We start from the raw sequence: 22,522 nt of genomic DNA, 5'->3' as shown, positions 1-22,522 counted from the left end.
AGAGTCACAGGTGAGAGAGGTTCTCCTCAAAGATAAATTTCTAACAGTCAGTTCCAGATATTTGCTAAAAAACTCAGACTGTGGCTGAAGGGAAAAGTCACTGAAGCAAGTAATACAGCTAGCCATGTCTGTATTTATGGCTATGTCTGTGTGTCCGGGACCTTACTAACAGGAGAGAAAAAGATAAGAGACACCATGGCCTCATGCTGCTCTCAGAGAGGGCCCCACCCGACTGGGGCCTGTATTCTGAACTTGCTACCATGGTGGACAGGAGGGGCACTTCTGCAGAGAATGCCTAAGGGGGAACAACCTGGGAGACAGCCTGCCCCCAACCAGGACCCTGCCTTCTGCAAGGGTAACCACTGGAGGTCTACGTGCCCCCGTCACCAGATGGAAGACGAGGTGCCTCCTCCTATGGATTGATGGGTCCAAGCCTCCTGTCCACACTCCACTTCTTGGCATCAATGCTGAGGAGCCATAATGGCAGAAAAACAAAAGGCCATTTTCCTCCTAGACAGTGGAGCCCGTTTCTCTGTTTTACCTTTTTCTCCTGGTCCCTGGTCCAATGACAAAAGTTATCACTCAGGGCAAATCTGGCCAGCCCCTAGAGCACTAGTTTACCTGGCCTCTGGCCTGCTCTTGGGGAGACCTGCTCTTCTGTCACTCTTTTCTCACAGTACCTAAAACTCCAGTGTCCCTGATGGGACAGGATTTACTATCTCAATTAAGAGCTCAAATTCTCCTCCCCCCAGGCAGCTATCTCTGCTGCCCCCTCCTTCAGGAACAAAGAAGATTCCACAGTGTGGACTGATGAGATGAGTGTAGGGTGAGCCAGGATGGCCCTCCCTATTCAAATAAAACTCAAAAATCCCTCACCGTTTCCACACCTAAAACAATATCCCCTCAAGCCTGAGGGACCTGAGGGCTTATGCCTATCATAAATACCTTAAAACAACAAGGGCTACTAATTAGTTGCTTCAGCCCCTATAATAAATTTAAAATTCTTATAAAGTTAATTTTAAAATACAAGCTACAAAGTAAACAACTGGAAAGGATATAGATAGGTAATAAATGTATTTTTGAGAAGTTAAAGGAAAAAGGAATGGTTTTTTGGATGAGAAGGGATTTTGGAAAGAAGGGTTTATCCTAAAGATTGTTTCAAATAGGAAGGATAAGGACAAACCATCAAAGGGTTTAGTATGTTGTATGAAGGTCTGAGTAAGTTTAAAAGTGTATAATAAAAAACTTCGATGTGTGATAAAGTTAAAGTTGAATATAATCTAAGAGTTGCCTAAAAGATTTTTAGGGTCATGTCAAACTAAAATCAAATTCTCTATGTCTATGAAATAACAAGGTTATCTTAATATTGTTCTGCTCTGAGATACATCTACAAAAAACCATTACAGAGAAAGATTTTATCAGCAGATTTTATCTGCTGATCTTGTCAAGCTTTAAGTACTACTAAATCAGAGTTCATTTACATATTTGCTTATGTGTCTTAAATGACCACCTTGTAACAGTGTTATGTTACACTTTATCTAAATATGCTACATTTAAAGGGTTAAAAGTGTCAATTTATATAAAATAATGAGCTAAAGCTCTCTTTTATCCAAGAGTGTTACATTTAAATCCTGACAGTCCCTGCCTCCCAAAGGTCACCTACCTAGCTGTGGCCTTAAAGGGACAGACTCACTCACTCAGTCATAAATGCATCAACCCAATCTTCCGTTTCCCAGCCCCCATACCTTAAGACAGCTTACAGCTTTCCTGGCAGTTATAGGATTTTGCAGAATTTAGATCCCTAGGTATGTAGTCCCTGAACAGACACCTTTTTATGCTCCTCCTAATATTCCTATTTGGGTCTCAGATAATGTATGGTCACCCATTTCTCTTAGAAAAACTTGCCTCCAACAGACGCAAATCAGATCCTGCCCCACCCTATAACAATTTCTGTTAAACCAGGGCATCTTGTTCTCCAAAAAGGATCTTCTACCCTCTCCATTGGGACTTCGATGGACCAGCCTTCATCTGGTCATTCTCATGACACCCACTGCTGTCAAGCTCAATGGGTTCCCCCAATGGCGTCACCTCTCAAGAAACAATTAGAAAATAGAGAAGGGAGTTGGAGGACTCTTGAAATTGTCTAGGGAACAATATTTCACCATGGTTCTCCTGGCCAATGCCTGTCCTAATGCCTATATTTCTTGCTCTCCTATTCTTAAGCTTCCTCCCTTGTATCACACTACATGTCTGCTCTTGCTAATCAAAAATGTAACCAGTTGTACCTCCAGGGAAACCAACCTCTCCAAAACTGCCCTGAAAACTACTGTGAAGGCCCCATCCAGGACGCCACAGGAGCCTGAGGATCCTGTCCATACAACGCCCCCTGCAAGCAGGAAGCAACTAAAGAGACTGATGCTTCACCCCAATTCCTGATCCTTAGCCCCTACCCTCATCATTGTTAAAGAAAAAATGGGGGAATGATAGAACAATAATGTCGCCATTTTGTGAATCAGCCAAAATGGCAGCCTCGCCTTTAAACAAATTCCCGTGCGCTAAGACAGCCCCACCCCTACCAGAGACTACAGCACCTGTGCTAACTTCCTTCCCCTCCCCCTTCTATAAAAGCCACTGCTCGCCCAGGCTCTGGGCTGCGCCATCTTTTCCCTGGCCAGCCTGGCAGTTTGGGGTTGCCATTAAACCTTGCTCTTTGGACGTGAGTTTCCTCCTGAGCTTGCTTTGAGAGCGGCGTTTTTCCTAACACCCTTCACATTCAAGAAATGACTTGGATCTTGACAATCTTCTCTTAGACAGTTCTCTGTGGTTCGACATCTCTTCCTAAAACAACTGAAATTATTCATTTTGAACAAGAGCATGAAAATTGAATGTTATTTACAGAATATATCACATGTACAATACTATTGCAAAAATTGCAGTGAGATTTTGGAGAGAAGGAAAAGGTGGTTAGGATTAATGATCCCAGAAAAAAGAGTGCTGAAAACAATTAAATGAAGATACACTAAGTCTTTTCTCTCCCTTGGGCATAGTGTGGTATAAAGTTAGGGATTCAAACTTGCTAAGTACATGATCTATCATAGAGCCATACCTCCAGTCTGAAAACTCATTTGTTCACATTTGTTATCATACATAAATGTAAGTACTGGGTACTTACAGTTGCTGAGAAGAAATGATGCATGAGAGCAACTGTATATGGCATGGAAGGGAAGACACTGGATAATTCTATGATACCTGCAGTGACCCTGAACCTGTGTAATGTTATTTGAAAGTGTACTGAAGGCCTTTGATGTGCCTGCTGAGGAAGTGCTCGGCCAAAGTTCAAATGTCAGAATCACAAAAATGTGGATGAAAGACTCAGTTGTGTTTCTACACAATTAAAATCCCAGCCACTGGAGGATGTTGCACAAAGACTATCAATTGGCTGCCAGTCAGGGTTATTTAGTGAAATTCTGTCTCAAAATAAAAAGACATAGGGATGTAGTTCACCACTAGACAACTTTGCTAGCTATTAGAATGTCTTGGTCTAAATCCATAATAATACACACACACACACACACACACACACACATGCACAAACTCACACACAAAAAAGAAACAAACAATAAGACCTCTTTTGAGTGGAGCTCACTCCTTGCTTCCAGTGCTCCAGTACTGCCCTTGTGCAGGATCGACCAGGACAGCAGTGGTAACCAATAATCCCTCATGCATTGAGCCTGGAAACTCTCTTTTACCTCAACCCTCAGCCTCTCCTTCCTCTTTCTCAGGTAGTTCAGGATGAGTGTCCCTGTCCCCTCTTTGCTCTAAACAGCAGTGAACTTCTTTCTTCACGGAGTTTGGGAAAAATTCCTGCAGGCACCAGGAACTGCTAATCTCTAATTTTAATTTAACTGTCTTTGTCAAGCATCAGATTAACTGTTTAAACAGGTTCCACAGCCTGCCCTCAGGGAAAGAAAAAAAAAAAACAGTTAAAAGGAAAAAACCTCAGGTCTCTGTTTTTGCCCCTTACTGGAGCAAAAGCCTTCAGACTCTCTCTATTTTCATAAAAAGCATATATGCCTCACAGAATATATAGGGGGACAAAAGTCTACTTCATCAGGAGTCTCCATCCATGCCTCCACAGGGGTCCTCCTTCTGGCCATGCAAGCCCTCTTGGTTACTTTGATAGAGTTATTTTTTAAATTACAAGCCTTCAGCTGGTAGAGGAGAACGAGGCCTACCTGGGTCAAAGGTCAAACAGGCAAGTCAAAATACATGAGACATTGGTCAAAGATCATTTCAGGGGAGTGGGTCCACCTGAAATATCTCTAAATGCTCCACAGCTTTACCCACAAGTGGCAGTGGAAGGAGCAAGGGAGAGCGGGACGCCCACTCCCACTAGAGTTTCTCCTCATCTGGGGATGCCTAGATAAAAGGAGAAACCTCTGTTAAGGTGACCAATTTTCCCTTGTTTCCCTTTTTTTTAGATGGGAAATCAAGCCTCAAGGATCCAGGAAGGATCCCCCCTTGCCTGCTTATTAAAACATTGAAAATATCTTGATCTAGAAAGTCTTCAGAAAAAGTGACTCAAGTTTTACTGTACCCAGGCTTGGCCACAGAATCCTCTGGGAGATGAGGAAAGATGGCCAGAAGGAGTGAACATTAATTATAATACCACTCTTCAATTACATATATTCTGTAAAAAGGAGGGAAAGTGGACCGAAGTTCCATATGTTCAACTGTTCTTTTTCCTAAGCGACCACCCAGAATGGCTGAGCAAATGCACACTAGATACCCAGATCATGGTATCCATTTGCAAAAAGCCCCCAAACTCCCTTGAACCAAAAAACACATCTGATGCTCCATCAGCTCCCCTTTTCCCCTTTACCCAGCTACCTCACACACCAGACATTGTCCCAAAGGACTTTACCCCCTCCAGTTAATTCCTGGAGGGAATAGGGCTCACGTTCCTTTTAGAGTGAGTGAACTTAAAGGAATAAAAAAGGACTTAGGAAATTACACAGAAAACCCAGATCAGTACATCCAGGCATTTAGAGAAGTCAGCCAAAACTTTGAACTGAGCTGGAAAGATGTAATGCTATTGCTATCTTAGACCCTTATTGCTCTGGAGAAACAGCAGGTACTAGATCAGGCAGTCACAGCTGCAGACAATTATCACTTAGATAAAAGTGGCCTCACAATCCTGTCTTGGACTGGGCCCTCACAGGAGGAGGAAGAGGAGGAGGGAGAAGAAAGACAAAAGCATTGGATACCTAAAAGGGAACCTCGATTCCCAATTGCAACAGGAGATCAGGAAGTACCTAGGTATGACCCTAAGTGGGACCCTGAAAATGACAAGGATGAATGGAGCCATAACCATTTCATCCCACCCAATGATGGGTCCCTGGGCCTCCCATTGAGGCTCTGTAACCACTGTAAAAGCAGAGGAGCCCTGGGTTAAGCAGAAGGTCAGACTCCTTTATCAATACTGGAGCGAGCATCTCAGCTATTCCTTTCTCTCCCAGACCCAGGTCCTCCAAGAAAATTACTGCTTGAGGAATATCAGGCCACCCTCTAGAGTGTTATTTCACTCAGCCTTTAGCCTGCTTCTGGGGAGATTTTTCCATCTCTGAAACTCCCTTTTTAATTGTCCCAGAAACTCCTACTTCTCTGCTAGGGAGAGACCTTCTATCTAAATTGGGGGTACAGCTCCTTTTACCCCCAGGAAAGTACTTTTACTTGCCCTTAAAAGAGGAACAAGTAGACCCCACAGTGTAGAAGGATGGACACACTGTGGGACTGGCACGAACAGCTGCCCCAGTCCTAATTCATCTCAAAGACCCCTCCTGGTTTCCCCATCAAAAAACAATATGCTTTAAAGCTAGAAGTTAAGGCGGGGTTAATTCCCATAATCAAAGACTTAAAGAGACAGGGACTGCTAATAGAATGCTCCAGCCCATATAATATTGCTATTCTCAGTGTCAGGAAGGGACCTACAAATGGAGGCTAGTCCAGGATCTCCACCTGATCAATGAAGCAGTGGTGCCTCTCCACCCTGGAGTTCCAAATCCCTATATGCTTTTAGCCCAAATACCTCCAGGTACCACTTACTACTCTGCCCTGGATTTAAAAGATGCTTTCTTTTGCATTCCCTTACACCCTGAAAGTCAACCTGTCTTTGCCTTTGAAGACCCCACAAGAAAGTCTGGACAGGTCACTTGGACTGTCCTCCCCCAGGGATTCAGAGACAGCCCCAACATCCTTGGGTCTAACCCAAGACTTGGCAGAATGGCAATATCCACAAGGTACTCTGCTTCAATATGTTGATGACCTCCTGCTCTGTGGACCAAATGAGCCTGTCATTTCACAAGCCACTGAATGCTTACTAAATTTCTTAGCACATGGAGATTATAAAATCTCTAAAGAAAAAGCCCAATTTTGTCAGTCTAGGGTTACATAATTAAGTCTTGTCTTGGAGAAAGAAATGAGGTCTCTAGGAGAAGATAGAATCCATACTATCCTGACATTTCCTCTACCTAAAACTCTAAAGCAATTGAGGGCCTTTTTGGGGTCACAGGATACCACAGAATTTGGATCCTGGGATATGTAGACATAGCAAGGCCCTTACATCAAATACTTAAGGAAGCACAGAAGGATACCCAGCCCTTTATTGAATGGGCTGACAAGTCAGAAAATACATTCCACCAGTTAAAAGAAGACTCTTATGACAATTCCCACATTGGGTCTCCCAGTGCAAGACAAGTTTCATTTATATGTCTATGAAAAGGGAGGACTGGCCTTGGGTGTGGTGACTCAGATCTGGGTCATCACTCCCTAGTCAGTAGGCTACTTAATCAAAGAGTTAGATCAGGTAGCCAAGGGATGTCCAGGATGCCTTAGAGCAATGGCTGCAGTAAGCCTTCTAGTGCCTGAAACTCAAAAACTTATCCTCAACTGCCCCCTAACAGTTTATACCCCAGAGGACCTAGGGGGAATTTTAAACTCAAAAGGACAGCTTTGCCTATCTGACAGCCATCTACTTAAATACCAGGCCCAGCTTCTGGGAGGGACAGAAATAACTTTAAGTACCTGTCAGAGCCTAAATCCTACATCCCTTCTACCAGAAGCAGAGGGAAATCCTAAACACTCATGTGAGGAGGTACTTATGGAAAATTATGCTGCCTGACCTGACTTAACTGACTGGCCCTTAAAAAACCCAGATCTAGAATTATACACTGATGGCAGTTCCTTTGTCAAAAATGGTGTCAGACATGCAGGGTTTGCAGTTGTGACAGAATTTGGCATCCTCAAATCAGATCCTCTTCTTCCTAATACAAGTGCTGAACTGGCAGAATTAGTGGCCCTAACAGAAGCCCTAAGACTGTCAAAAGAACAGAGTCAACATCTATACAGATTCTAAGTAAGCCTGCCTGATCCTGCATGCTCATGCAGCTATTTGGAAAGAAAGGGGAATTCTAACTACAACAGCTTCCCACAGAGATAAAAGAGAAGTTACTTTAATAGTTTTAGGGATAACAGCATTCATTGCAGCCCTTGCTGGAATCAGTTATGGGGTGATTGCCAATCATGTAACTGCAAAAAACCTAACTAAAGTGGTAGAGGACACCTCAGATCAGGTAGGCCTTGCCAATAAGGACATGCAAAGGTCTTTGTCATCCCTTGCCTGTATGGTCATGGACCACCTCCTGGCTCAAGATTTTCTTTTGGCCAAAGTATTGCCATCACCAATACTTCCTGATACACATATATAAACACTTCAGACATAGTAGAGGAATGTGCAGATTACATTCTCCAACAGGCTAAGTGGCTCTAGGAGCAATCTCTTACAACTCAGGTTTCTACACAGGTATGGGACCAAGTAAAATCCTGGCTCCCTCCAGGACTTGATTCCTACCCTTTCTGCGGCCTATAGTTGCCATTATTCTCTTGAGTTTGGGCCTTGCATTTTAAACTTACTTGTCAAGTTTCTTTCTTCTCGCCTAGAATCCATCAAACTACAAATGCCTCTGATGGACCTACTATCATGGTCCCCTTGACAACCCCTCTCATGGTCAGCCCTGATGCTGTGGGAGTCTTCATCACCCCCTGCCAGCAGGAAGCAGTTACTGAACAGACTTCATCTTCCCTATTCCTAACAGCAGTTAGAGTGGTCACTGAGAGAGGGGATTTGAAGGACAGACCACGGGAGGTCAAGGAGACACTTCTCCTCCCTAGGAAATGTCCGTTTGCATCTGAAAGGCATCCCCGCCCTCAGGCAATGCAAAAAAATAGGGATAAAACCCATTCCCCACCCTGACTCATGGGATCACCGGTTTCCGGGTCCCTCTGCATTCCTCAATATGCAGTCTTTCTCTTCTCTTCTCTACAAATAAATTCTCTACAAATAAAACCTTTCCAACCTCTGCTGTTAGACTCTGTGCTTTCATTCTCAGAGCAGGCTCAAGAACCCTGAGCACCTGAAATTCCTGTGTGTGTCATCCGTGCATTAGCAGAAAGGTGATTTGGTCTCATAAAGAGAAGAAAACAGGAGAAGAAAGCATTTGGGGGCAAATAGACATGTAGATTGTCAAAATCAGTTTTCTCCTATGATCATCTTGATCTTGTTTCTTTCCTTGTTTGCTTGTTTTATTTTTGGGGACTGAAGGTTGAACTCATAGTGTAGCATTTACAGAGCAGATACTCAACTGCTTGAACTACATATCCAGTGTATTTTATCTGGTTCTTTTGGAGGTGGGGTCCATACATGAAATAAGTAAATTACTTTTTTGGCACTGTATTTTCATTTTCTTGGGTGCAAATGATTAGATTGAAACATGAGGTGTGAGAAATCCCTGGCCCTCTGCTTCATTCCAGTTTTCAGAGTTTGACCATCAGCCCTACATCGACCTCCTGTGTCCTACCCTACCTGAGTCTCCCCTACTGTACTGACAGGATGAATTTTCTCCATGGAATATTGAATCTAGAATTAGCTGAGTAAACCTGTTGTCCCATTTTCAAGAGTAGAATGCAAGAAGATCACAATAAGTATGGTAAGTGGCAGGTGCTGTGTCCAGAGGGCCAGGACAAGTTCTGCTGAATGTAATTATCTAACAAACTAAAACATGTTTCCAACAAAGGAAGCCTGATTGGCAACGACTGCTGATTTAGCACTTCCCCCCACTCCACCTTGCCATCACTCAAGGGCTTGGGGGTGGGCCCTTTATCCATTAGCCAATCAGAGCTTCTGTTTAATCGTCTGCACCTTCCTGTCCAATGAGGAGCGACAGTGTTAGGCGATTCACGTTGCCTTCCTCATTATCGCCATATTTGCCACGAGACTGCTGGTGGGACATTGCTCAGGCTACACAGCTCCAGCTGCTGTGTGAAATCTTCTGACTGCAGGACTATAGGGACGTCACGTGGACGCGTCAGAAGCGGGAAATGGTGAGAGGGCGGCTGGGCATCTGCAATGCTGGGTGGAGGGAATTTTGGATCCAGAAGCTGCCGGTATTGGGCCCTGTCCCTTCCAAAGTCTGCACCCTGATCTTGTGGCTGGGGCCTTAGGTTTGTGGCCACCTGGAGGGTGGTGGTGGGCCTAAAGCTTTGAACTCCGTCCTTTGTCCCTGTGAGGCGACTTCATCCCATCAGACACCCTGCTGGGAGTTTCTGCTTACAAATCCCTATCCAGCAGACTGAGGTGGCTGGGGATTCTCATGAGTTTTTATGGAAATTGTTCAGGGACAGGGCGCTCCTATGCAGTGTGCCCATTACTCCTTACTGGGACCTGGCTTCCCTTTAAGTCCATTAGGTTCAAGGGAAGCATGGGCTAACCTCTATCACCTGTCCCCTCAATCCAGTGCTTCTCAGCACTGCCACTAAGTCCCTAAATTTCCATGAATCCACACATTTCCAGACTCACTGGTAATGCGGCTACTCATGTGCTTATGGTTGGCTTCTTTTTGGAGGGGACAATTTTTGATCTTTCTAACGTAAATGTTAATTGTCCACAGGTTGTTTCTAAAATATTATTTTATAATGAAATGTTGAGTAACTTAGACCATGACTGTAAGGGAATTGGAAAGTCTCCAAAAGTAAGGTATGTAGGCATCTCAAGGCAGAAAGGAGATTTGGTCTCAAACACAGGAGAAAACAGGAGAAGAAAGTGATACACAGATGACCACGCAGGCCTGCTCTGAGAATGAAAGCACAGGCAGACTCCAGCAGCAGAGGTTGGAAAGATTTTATTTTAGAGAAAAGAGGAGAAAGACTGCATGGTGACAAATGCAGGGGTACCTGGTGATAGAACAATAATATCACCATTTATATTTATAAATGAGGCCATTTTATCCTCAGACCTCACTTGAGAAACTTCCAAGGACAGCACTGCCCTTAAACAGAAATTCCTGTAGTCTAAGACAGCCCCACCCTTACCAGAGACTACCATGCATGCACGAACTTCCTTAACCTCCCCATTCTATAAAAGCTACTCCTGGCCCGGAATCACTGCTGCACCATCTTTTCCTTGGCCAGCCTGGCAATTTGGGCCTGCCATTAAACTTTGCTGTATGAATGTGAGACTTCTCTCATGAGCTTTCTTTGTGAGCGGCATTTTTCCTAACACCTGGAAACTGGTCTTCCCTTGGGTCAGGTTGGGGAGATGGGTTTTATAGCATTTTTATGCATTGCTAGAGGGTGGGGATGACTTTTAGGTGCAGAGGGGCATTTCCTGGGGAGGAGAAGTGTCTCCTGGACATCCTGTGTCTGTCCTTCAAAAGAATTTTGGGGCAAACAGATGTGGAGATTGGAAAAATCAGTTTTCTCCTGTGATCATCTTGGTCTTGTTTGTTTCCTTGTTTGCATGTTTTATTTTTGGGGATTGAGGTTTAAACTCAGAATTTTGCATTTATAGAGCAGGTGCTCAACTGCTTCAACCATATCTACAGTCTGTTTTGCTCTGGTTATTTTGGAGATGGGGTCTTGTAAATTATTTTTCTAAGCTGACCTTGACTGTTATACCTAGGTTCACAGGAAGGAGCTACCAGTGCTAGAATAATTGAGGTCCTTTTTTGCCTTTATGGCTGCACTGGGATTTGGACTCAGTTCCTCATGTTTGCTGTTACCTTTTGAGTGACACGGCTAGCCCTTTATTGTGATGGGTTTTTTTAAGATAGGATCTCAAGAAGTATTTGCTAGCATGGGCTTGGAGCCTCAATCTTTCTGAGCATTTCCATCTACTGAGGAGCTATGATTACAGGTGTGAACTATGGGGATCCTTGTTCTTCATGATCTTATGGTGACACTAAGTGTTGTTTGTTGATGACTCAGGCTGAGATTTGTCAAAATTAACATTACAACTATTTACATATCATTTAAAAGATATTTTCACTAATTGCTTCACATAATCAGTTTTGATATAAATAAAAGGGCATTTGGAAAGTTTGTTGGGGAATTTCTGAGTTTATAAACAGGGTAATGGGAAGAATGTTGGTTCTGTGGTCCTTTTCTAGCACAGAAATGATTGGAAGTGAGGGTTAGTCACAGCTATTTATGAGGGTTACAATATTCAGAATAAATCATCCCACCACTTTCCTTTTGCCCTCAAGTAGGTGGTTAGAGAGTATAATTTGTACCAAAGAAGACATGTCTGCGAGGCCCTGGCTAAGAGAAAGACAGCTTTATATTCCTCTCAAGTGGGAAAAAGGTTTATGTATTTGGGAGGTGATGTGGTTTTGTAGTATAAATTAAAATTTTTCTTCATTGTTTCTGTTTCTATCACAGAGATTCAGAAATCCTTGGAATTTTTGAGTCAATAAGAATGTATTTGGTTTTTTTCCTACACTCAATTCAGGCTGTGTTTGACTTTATCCTAATGACTTGTTTCAGTGTGGTACCTCTGTATAACCTATATGGAAGGCATAGCAAATGTGCTATGGCTTCTTGTCTGTTTCACACTGATGCCCAGAAGTTGCAGGCAGTGTGCTAAGTCTGGATGGTGTTAAAGAGTTAAATTGTAGGACACTTAGGTGGTATTTGAAAGTTGGTTGGAGTTGACAACATGACATATTTGTTATCAGAAGTGATGGCAAAAAATACAGTACAGGTCATAACATTTGGGGTCTTTGGGGGAATGTTTGGTAATGTTACCAGAGTGTCCATTCTTGGTGTTTATGTCTTGTGTGAGATGAATTCAGGCAAGACACTGGAGTTGAGCAAAAGTCAAGCATGGTTCATTAAGGAAAGAGTACAGATTGAATAGATGTCATAGGCAGCAGTCCATGTGGGTATACTAAGCAAACCTAAAATGATGTAAGAGCTCAGAAGGTTTGTGAAAATAAACACTGTAATTAAAACATCTCAACTTACATTGACAAAGATCAAATAACTCACTAAGTTTACAGGATGTCACAAGATGATTCTGCATAGTCCACTAACCTTAAAGTGGGTACATGACAAGAATTTCTGGAGCGTTAGATCTTTAATAAAGGCCCAAGCCCATAAACCATATTCCTAGTGGTGAGTTTGACCCAAAAGATTTTGCTCATTTTAATTATGTAAAGTGCCCTAGTGTTTTTCCCTGTCATCAGAATATTGTTTTAGGGCAGGGGTTGGAGGATTGGTGCTCTGTAGATTATGGATAATTTAAATTTGCTAGGAAGTTTTGATAGTGTATGAATTTATCTGAAGTTTTATGGATGCTTGCTTATTCTGCGATTTGCCAACACATGGAATGTTCTAGTTCATTACACTTTTCCATTCAGAATTAAACAACTGTATGCTGTTGCTTGCACTATAGTGATAGTCTGTGGTGTTGGGCATTTCTCCTGCTTGTTCCTTCATGTTACTCTTGTCCCCATCTCATCCCTCCCTCCCTGCTCATCATTCTTTTGCTGTTTCTTTATTCCATTTATATGTTCTCCTTTTAATTAGAAGTTCAGATGCTTATAATAAATTCAGCAAAATGATATGTTGTGCATTTAACTGGCATAGTACACTCTTGCTGAAATCCTTTATTTACCTATTTATTTGCTTATTTATTATTCAGTGTCTTGTGATTGCTCAGGCAAGCATTATACCATTTGAGCCAGTCTGACAGGTGTGGTCCTTTATTAAGTAATTATATCATCACATTTTCTATCCTTCTTTATGGTACCACACATTTTTAAAATGTATTGTTAGTAATTTCCTATCTATGTTAAATCCTTTTCTGAGTAGCCAAATGCATTTCAAATAAAGATGTGCTGCTTCCTGGGGAGGACAGGTATATTGGTATGATCCCCACTATTGTTCCTCAACCTGTATATAACTGTTCTTACTAATTGTTCATATTATAAGGCATGATTCTAGTCCATAGTTCACTTTCAGTGACTTTAAGCAAACATTTTCCTTGAATACCAGCAGCAAGGAAGAAAGTGAAAATATTTGTTTATCCATCTTATTTCCTAACAGTGTTTTCTTGATGTGTTCTAAGTTCTTGGCTTATATGTTCTTGTTCTGTCTAGAGAACTCCTTTCAATAGTTTCCATAATTCAGATACTGGTGATACATTCTGTGAATTTTTAAGTATTTTTTTCTCTTCTGGCTGTGTAATTTCAATCATTTTCATGTTGATTCTTTGTTCTTCTAGTCTGCCATTGAGCTCCTACATTAATGATTTCATTGAACTTGTGTATGCATCTTCATAATTTCTATATAATGCTTTTGATCATTTTTAAGTGTGTATTATCTTCTTTGTGTGCGCTATTTCCACTTTGCCATTTCTTCAACATGCTTGTCTATAAACCTTTGATTCTCCTTTAGACAGTTCCATGAGAGACTTTGTGAAATGAGTGAATGCCTGTGATTTTTAAAAAATCAATATTCTCATTCTGAAAATAGAATTTTAGACCTAAGACCCACACTCTTCAGATTCCACATTCCACATCCAGACAACTACCCTAAAATGTCAAATAAAGAAGCATGGTGAAGGCAGGGAAAGGAGAATTAGTATGCAGCAAGGGATATGCTGTGGGAAGAGGCAGAGTAAGTACTCAGCTCATCTTCAGGTATCTGCAGGCTACAGGCATGAGGTATAGATTTAAATAGACAAAGAACTGGGGGCAGGAACAAAATACATAAATATTTAAATGGTTGCAGTCACAGGTTTGGTCTAATTGGTATTAACTCAGCTGCATTTTGGGAGGGGTTCTGGCCTTGTTATCTGGAGCATGGTCCATGCAAAGGAGGGTTTCTGTTGTGTGTAGTTTTGGTTGCATGTCATGAAGATATTACCTATCATGTCCTCCCTAGATTCCAGGGGAATGCAAGATTACTGCAGAGTGAATGGCTCAGAGCAAAGACAGATTCAAAATTGAGAGATGCCATGTTTTTCCTGCATTTAGTTAATTTGTGTGCTGGGTAAGAAGTCCGTGTTTTTCAGCCAAAGCATTTTGAGGAACTCTTCCGATTCTTTTCCACTGACAATCAATAGTGCTCTGACTGTTCATATTTGCTGTTATTTGTTCCTTGTGTGTAGAGAGTGGAGAAGATATTTTCTTATTCATACATAGTTTTTCCACTTTCCTGTTTCTTCCCCATGTTTGCTTACAACCCTTTGATTCTTCTTTAGGCTGTTTCAGAAAGCTGTTGTGAAATGTGTTCACTGCCTGAGATATTTTAGAAATCTACATTCTCATGCTTTTCCATTGACAAGCCACATTTCTTTATCTCTTCAGATTTATTGTGATTTATTTCCTTGTAGGGAGATGACATGTTAATACTAGAAAGATAAATATCAACACATGTGATTCTTTTTAATCTAGTGTGGAAATAGTGATATTAAAGTGTGTATGTTACCTCCCCATGATCTTTTGACTCTAGCAATTTCCAAAGTGATGACTTTGGGAAATACATTCTTCCACAGACAGAACTTCTACAAAATTTTATAATTTCCCAATGGATATATGGCTGTGAAGTCCCCAGTATCAAAACAGGCAGGGATTTTTCTCTGAATCACTGAGAAATCCTGGTAGGGTTTTTTTGTAAATGAAATTAACTGATTCCACTAAAGACAGTTCCCTGGATATTTTGTCTCTCTAACTTGATTACTCTCTGCCTTCAGCCTTTCCTTAGGGTCACTTTGATTTTTGTGATCTTTGTTCTCCTGGATTTCTGGTGAAGAAAATTAATACTTCTCTGGAGTGCCTCTATTCTCTTCAGTTTAAGCACAGCACAATGCATTGATTTTCATCTTAGTTGTCTGATTGTGAAAAACTTGTTAACTTTCAGTTTCTTGCCTTTTGTCTTTTAGGTATGGGGTGTCTCAGTGTATATCCTTCATTCAGGAATCTGAAGTACATGTATGTACTTCTATTTTTCCACAATGATGAGCATATTTTACATGTAGTGCTCCTTTTCTGTTTGCACAATATGGAGAGAAGACTACCAAAGGCTAAGAGCTCCCCAGAGAAACTGATAACCCACCTCTGCTCCATTGCTTCCCTGTTAAGCCCCCTAGGCAGGCTGTTTTCCTAGCTGCCTTAAGATACTTGCTACCTGCATAAGTAGCCTGTTCCCTGATCCTATAGTTGTGTGAGCAATATGCCTTTGAATGTCTTTTTGCTTCTTATGTCATCACCATCAATTTAAAGCTCACATCCCAATCTCTATAGGTGAACTTAACAATGTGCACTGTTAGCAACATTCTAGTATTCACATTTTATATCTATTTTCTTACAAAGTCTTAAAAATATCTTCTCCTGCCTAATTGCCAGCATGTAGTTTGACTTCTGTTGAGTGGTATTGGGGTATGTAATACTGTGATCAGTGTTGCTTTCTTTTATACTATCTGATATGTGAATATGATGCAAATTGCAACATACAAGTGAGAGTTAATAGAGAAACTGCTGTTTCCTTCACAAGCTTATTTTTTGTATATATTTTCCATGAGAAAATATGTTGTAAAGGAATAGATAGAACAGTTTTGGTAAGATTCAGTTATGAAAAAAGAAAGTCAAAGTAACAAGCAAGAAGCTACATTCCAAGGACAGAAAGAGAGGAAAAACATAGAGAATGAATAAAGAGGTGACAGGAATCTATCTAGGACAAAAACACAAAAAGATGATAAAATTTCTCTGGAAGTAGTCTCCAGTTCGAACACATGTTTCCTAGTGAGAAAAGAATCTGAAACTGCAAGTATAATGGTTATCCTGGTAGAGGAGGGTGGCCTCAATGCCTGTAATACCTGAATGTGCTCTTACAATGGAATATTACACAGCTTCTCTGTGCAAAACCATTTAGGGATACCCACTGCCCTCAAAACAAACAATTCAAGTTGATTTTATGGTATGGAAAGTACTTTCCTCCTACCTTTCTGCTCTTATGTCCTAGAACTCCTTCATAAGCTTCTTTCAGCTGCCTAGGGCTCACTGGACATTCACAAAACATAGTATATCTCTTTGAGACTGAATCTTTGCAATTTCTATCTCTTCTACCTAGAATTCTTTCATCCACATGCCTGCCTCACCCAAATCAGAATTATATCCACTTTAAATATTACTTCAGACATCACCATTCCTTGATGCCTTCTCTCTGACCACTTAACCATACCTGTATACAAAATATCTTCCCAAATTGAACCATGTGAAGTTGAGAGCAGAAAGTCCACTGGAACTGCAACACTGCTGACTGATTAACACCTAAAATATTTCCATATCAATTAACTATAGATTCATAATTTTTGACTGTCTGAGGAAATAAGAAGACAAGATCATGTGAGGACATAGGAGAGAGTGTTTGACAGATTGGCAAGTTTGATTGAAGATGGCAGTTTTTATCTAGGGGACTTGGAAGAACAAGAAGCATTTCTCCAACCATGTTTGAACAGCAATTCTACCAATCAAAAGCTTGAACAAATATATGGAGGTATGCTGAGGATGGAGAGAAGAAACTCTTAAAATGTGCACTGAAGTCAGGAGCTGTTGGCTCACACCTGCAATGCTAGGTACTTGGTGGCAGAGATCAGGAGGGTCACAGTTCAAAGCCAGCCAAGACAAACAGTTTCCAGCATAAAACAGGGTTGGTGCAGTGTCTCAAGTGATAGAGTGCCTACCTAGCAAGCATGAAGCCCCAAGGTCAAACCCCAGTATCAACAAAAACTATTAGGGCTAAAGCTACACTGTAAAGGGCCTGACAACACACACAAATTGGTTAGTCATACACCAGGAGCAGGCCAGGTAAACAACTGGGTGTCTGGCACATAGAAAGTTCACTGTAGTTGGAATGAGTGCCTGTGTCACTCTTTGATCCTAATTTCCATGAAGGTGTATAGTGGCCTTGGTATGGATTTGTGGGGGTTGGATAAAATTTACCCCCTGAATATTCAATAGTATGTTTCCTTTTGTCAGGAGAACTCTGGAGAAATCCAGCAAGAGCACAGATAGTCTGTCAATCAAAGAATAATGGGCTCCTTTGGCCTACCTTTATTGATGCTTCTTGTACTTGGAAGTCCGAGAGTGGAAGGACTGAGAACTCTATAGGAGAAATGGTCTGATGGACTACATTCAGCAGCTCTGTTGGTATTCAGGGAAGTACTTCTTTTTGGGTCCACTCTACAGGAAGTAATTCTAGTGTTATTGGTTGGGCATGCAGACAACCATGTTCAGAATCATGGCTGCTACTGGTTCCCTGTCTCTTCCCATTTCTGAGAAGAGATAACGACAGCATTAGGATGAAGGAATATCTCTTTCTTGCCATAACCTAGCCTTTTCAACCCAAACATTTCCCACCAAAGCCAGATTCTACTCTCTGAAAACATGATTCAAAAGAGAATCCTACTATCACATCTCAGTGTAGTTGTGTTATTAACTTCACTCACCTTCTGGACAGAGAAAGTGAGGCTCAGAGAAAAGAAATAATCTGAGAGCTTCCATAATAGGTCTTCATGTCTTTGGTTGCCTCTTTTCCTGTCTATGTGATGCAGTCCCCTTTTCTGTCTTCAATACTGCAAGTGTGGAGACAGCTTTGTCAGGCACATGACTAACAGTTTTTTGCTCCTCAGTTTCTGCTTTGAATACAATTGGTGTTCAATGACACCATTTCCTGTGCATGTAGAACCCTTGTCACATGTGATAGTCCTGGTCAATCAACTGATTCCTTTCTATTCACCTGTACATTCTGTTCATCTTCTCTTTCCAGGATTCCCCACTCATTTATTCCTTCCTTCCTTCATTCATTGTCTTATTCCAAATACAATCTCTTTATAAGGATATCAGAACAGAGGAAGGTGAAACAAAATAGGCTGTTTCTTTTTCCAAGCCACAAAAATACACAAATACATAAAGAAAATTTCTGAGGGCCTGTGCATATAAAGCCACATGTAGGTATTCTGGAAAAAAGACTTAGACATCTGATACTGTCCTTACATCACTGGCTTAAAGTGACCAATGGGAGATGGTCCCTCTCATGAATATTATGCTCTGATTTGAGAAAGGATTCTCATAGGGAGAGGAGCTAAGAGATTAATGGGATCCCAAAGTTAAATCCTTAGGCTTCCTTGATCATACAGTACATTGTGTGTGTTCCATTGTTGGTGTGTTTTACTTACTTGACTGAAAATGGATAGATTGAAATATAATGTGTGAGCAAGCCTTAATCATCCCCCTTAATGCAAACTCCTAAGTGTGGACATCAGCCCTCCACCTACTTCCTGTGTCAGGTCCTGCCCTAGTCTCCACTCCTTGCCTGAGTTTTCACCATCCAACATTGAAGCTGGAGGTTTCTGGACACACTTGTCTCATTTCTAGGAGGATTAAGTAAGGTCCCACTGAGGATGGTAAGAAGCAGGTGCCAGATCTTGAGGGCCAGGAAAAGTACTGAAGTTTTCTACCAGCCTGGACCATGTCAATCATACTGGAGGAAGCCTGTGCTAAGAAAAGCTGTTGCTGAATTCTGTTATTTGTCCTCCACACAGTCACATAAAGGATCCTCTTGATTCTTCCAAATCTTGGGGGCCAGGCCTTGTATCACTAGCCAGTCAAGAGTCTGTTTCATGTCAACACAAACTGTAATGAGGAGGACCACTGGTAGAGGTTCCTGGCTACTTACTGTGTTCTTGGGGTTCATCACTATATTTCTCTCTAGTGTCCACTACTGACAGAGGTCTCAGCTCTGGTACCTGTGTGATTTCAATTGATTGCAGAACCTTGGGATGGATGCCTGCATTCACAGGAGGAGGAACTGATAAGAGGGAAGCTGGGAGGAAGGCCTTTGGAACAGGAAGCTTTAGTAGCACTCCCTGGTACCCAATCACATCCAGAGTCTGCTACCTGATTCCACAGTTGGCAGTGCTCAGCCTTTGGTTCCTTGTGTCCTGAAGCTTAGGGGTAACCTAATTTATCATAAGCATTAAATTCAGTGTGACACTTTGGTTTGAAAGTGTCCCCTCTGACAGGGCAGTCTAGTCCTAGAAAAGAAAGCTTTTGAATTTGTTTCCCTATCTTGAAGTGCTATGACATGTAGCCATCCTAAGGATTTTTTTTTATTTAAGACTGACATACTTCAGAGATCCTAAAACATATAATCATCACTATTCAGACTGCTTGAGGATACACAGCGATACAATTTGAGATCATGGCAATAAGAAGAGACAAGAATGGAGAGGAGAAATGTTTGACAGATATCCAAGAGATGTATAATTATCTGGGAGTTTGCACTGTTGAGGGCAAGTGGTCAGTTATTTGGCCCTCACTGTAGAGAAGCAAGACCCATTCTTTGAGGATTATTGTGGGGGCTCCATGCTCAGTGCCTAAGGGTAGGAGAATCCTTTGTTTATGAATCTTCCTCCCTTCATCTCAGCTTGAGCTGAGACCTCTAAGTTCAGGTTTGATGGATCACTGTTCCATAGCTTCCTTGTGCCTTCGTTTATTGTGAGGGGGTGTGTAAATATTCTGAATCAGAGCCAGGTAGATTGTTCTAGTCCTGTAGTTCTCACTTATAATGCAGAACTCACTGCTCTATTTGTTCCCCTGTCTTTCCAATGTATTCTGGGATACTTCATTGACTGGAAATTTCTTTTGGTGGTACATGGGTTTGAACTCCAGATCGCACATTTGCTATCAGGCAACCTACCAATTGAGTCACACCATCAGTCCTGAAGTTAAAATATTTTTACTCTCTGTCTTACAGCATTTGAGTATTCTGAATGTGCTAAAATTTACTTTTACTCCCTGGGATAAATGCTCTCACATTTTCCTGCCATGTTAAGGTTATTTTAATTGTAAGAATGGTTACCATTTTATTTAAGGCTGTTCTCACAGTGATGAACATCTTCATCATTTGTATGCAAGCCCTGGGCCAGGAGCTTAACGAGAGCCTGATGTCATAGTTCAGGGAGTGGAAACAGAAAGTTGGCTTCATGGTCTAGACTTCTTGACTTTTCATTACACAGTCTACTCATTTCCACCCAACCAAGTTAAAATGTGTCAACACAGGGGATGAAATTACTACATATATGCAGAAATAGGAGTTACATGGCAGCAATATTCTACAAGGAATAAAGATGGAGTAAAACCAGACCTTTATCTATCAGATAAACAGGCCACTTATAAGGTCCACAATAAATTGCCCATTTAAAGCAAAACATTGTCCATAGCTTTGCACAGCCTACTTGGATGCACCCGACAGAGGATGCACTCAACTCTCTGTGTTGTTAGGAGCAGGTAAGGATTTAGCTTGGGAATTTGTCGTGCCCTAATGCCTCTCCTTCAAGGACAGAAACAATCTCTCCTTCAACACCTTAGTTTCTTCCACTGGGAAATTCTCACCTGGAGTCAGTTTAAAGTTCTGACCTGAACAAACTGACAAATTCCTGAGCCCTTTGTCCAGGAAACTGCCTAAATCTGTCTTTGTCTAAGCCGGTTCTTTAGAGATTTTAATCATAGAAATATTACAGTGTGATTCCACCATCTCTATACATGGAAAAACAAATAGTGACCAGAAAGGACCCCACGAATGAGCAAGTTTCAACCTCAGAGAGAACAGGACCCTACATGTGTCCCTGTGTGTGTCCTGCTTTCTAGTGAATGCTCTGCAGCTCTTCTCTGTCACCACTCCTCCTGAGCAGTTTTCAGGAGTGGGAGCCCAGCTAGAAAGTTCCCACCAAGGGAACTTTTTTGCCCTTGTTCTGCAGGCTCAAGTTTGACCTCAGTGTAGAATCATTGGCCTCATCCTTCTACTCTCTACTGCAGGTTACTCAGGGACATCACACCACTATTGATAATGTAATCACATTTATGCATGAAGAACCAGCAGTCTCTGATGCATTATTCATGTATACATACAGCACAAAAGAAAAGTAGCCAGATCCCGGCAGGGCTTGGATCCAGTCGTCCCACACGGATCTGGGACCCCGAAGGACGGGGATTCAGGTGGTCGAACGCAGAACTGGGCGGGGTGCCTGAGGGGCGGGAAACCCGCCAGGGTGTGGATTCGCACTGCCTTACTCGGAGGTGGAGCCTGGCAGGTTGGGGGACGGTGTTCTACACTTAATTTTCAACTGGTATAATCACCAGTGGCTTTCTCATGCCTCCTGGTTTAAATTGTTCATTTGAAACACTCTTTCAAGAAAATATTGTGATATTTTTGATGGGAATAGTGACCCTATTTTTGCTTTTGTTGTCTATTTGCTGTGTCACTACCTCCTCAAGGAGGGCACACACAGAATATTCTAAAGAGATCATCAGTTTTCATAAAGGCTTGGGTTCACCACACAAGGTTGGGAATCCACACCTTAATAAGGACTTCAATAAGGGTTTTAGTGCAGTCCTGATCTAAAGTCAGAGTTTCATGGTCTTTTCTGTTTGTGCATAATTGCTCTAAGCATAGTTTTGGATGATTTTATTACACCAGCAATACCACCTCATAGAAGTGCTTACATGCTCTATTTATTTTCTTATTCAATGATTGAACTCTTAAGAAAGGAAGGCATAAGATTTTATAAGCATGTAATTATGCAAAATAATCTCAGGGCTTTGCACTTGCTGGGAAAGTGCTGTACCACTTCAGTGACACCTGTAGCCCTTTTTTCTGTGAATATTTTTGAGATCACATCTTTCCCTTCTTTTTTGCGGGGGAATCTCAACTGACCTGGAACCCATCCTCCTCACCTGTCAATGCAAAGTACCATAAGCCATTGATAAGTGGCTCAGTATGACATTTTCATATATCTATGTACTGTACTTTGATCATATACATTCTCCTCTATACTCTCTTCTCACCATCCTCATGCTTGTCCTCTTTCTTTTTGCCAATATTAATTGCAGATCTAATATTCACAAAAATACTAAAAAAAAATGTAAAAACCCAAAACCTTTTCTTTTCATATACTATGAAATACTTAAATGACTTCTCACTTTGTTGTCATACATCTGTCATTTGAATTTTATAATTTAATTGACTCCTTGGGAGTTTTTCCAATTGTGGTTCTTCTATTGATTTTCAGTTCTATTGCAACATGACTAGAAATCATGCCTTATGTGATTTCAATTCCATTACA

At 41.5% G+C, this 22,522-nt stretch overlaps 1 protein-coding gene across 5 annotated transcripts in view; it reads left to right on the top strand.

Moving 5' to 3' along the window:
- Positions 1-9,303: 9,303 nt before the first annotated feature.
- Positions 9,304-22,522, top strand: part of LOC109674917 (uncharacterized) — a 50,750-nt gene continuing 37,531 nt past the window's right edge. For 3 of the 5 annotated variants that reach the window (XM_074053691.1, XM_074053690.1, XM_074053688.1), the window contains exon 1: positions 9,310-9,438. Coding sequence is in view for 2 of the 5 variants with exons in the window: in XM_074053687.1 (XP_073909788.1) it covers positions 9,436-9,438 (3 nt within the window). In the remaining 3 variants the exon portion in view is untranslated. Of the gene's footprint in view, positions 9,439-22,522 lie in introns of all 5 variants that reach the window. The other 2 variants (XM_074053687.1, XM_074053686.1) reach the window with 1 other exon arrangement.

This window comes from Castor canadensis, chromosome 14 (assembly GCF_047511655.1).
Source record: "Castor canadensis chromosome 14, mCasCan1.hap1v2, whole genome shotgun sequence".
In the NCBI taxonomy this organism is placed as follows: domain Eukaryota; kingdom Metazoa; phylum Chordata; class Mammalia; order Rodentia; family Castoridae; genus Castor; species Castor canadensis.
Note: the sequence above shows the minus strand (reverse complement) of the source record. Positions and strands in the feature narration are given on the sequence as shown.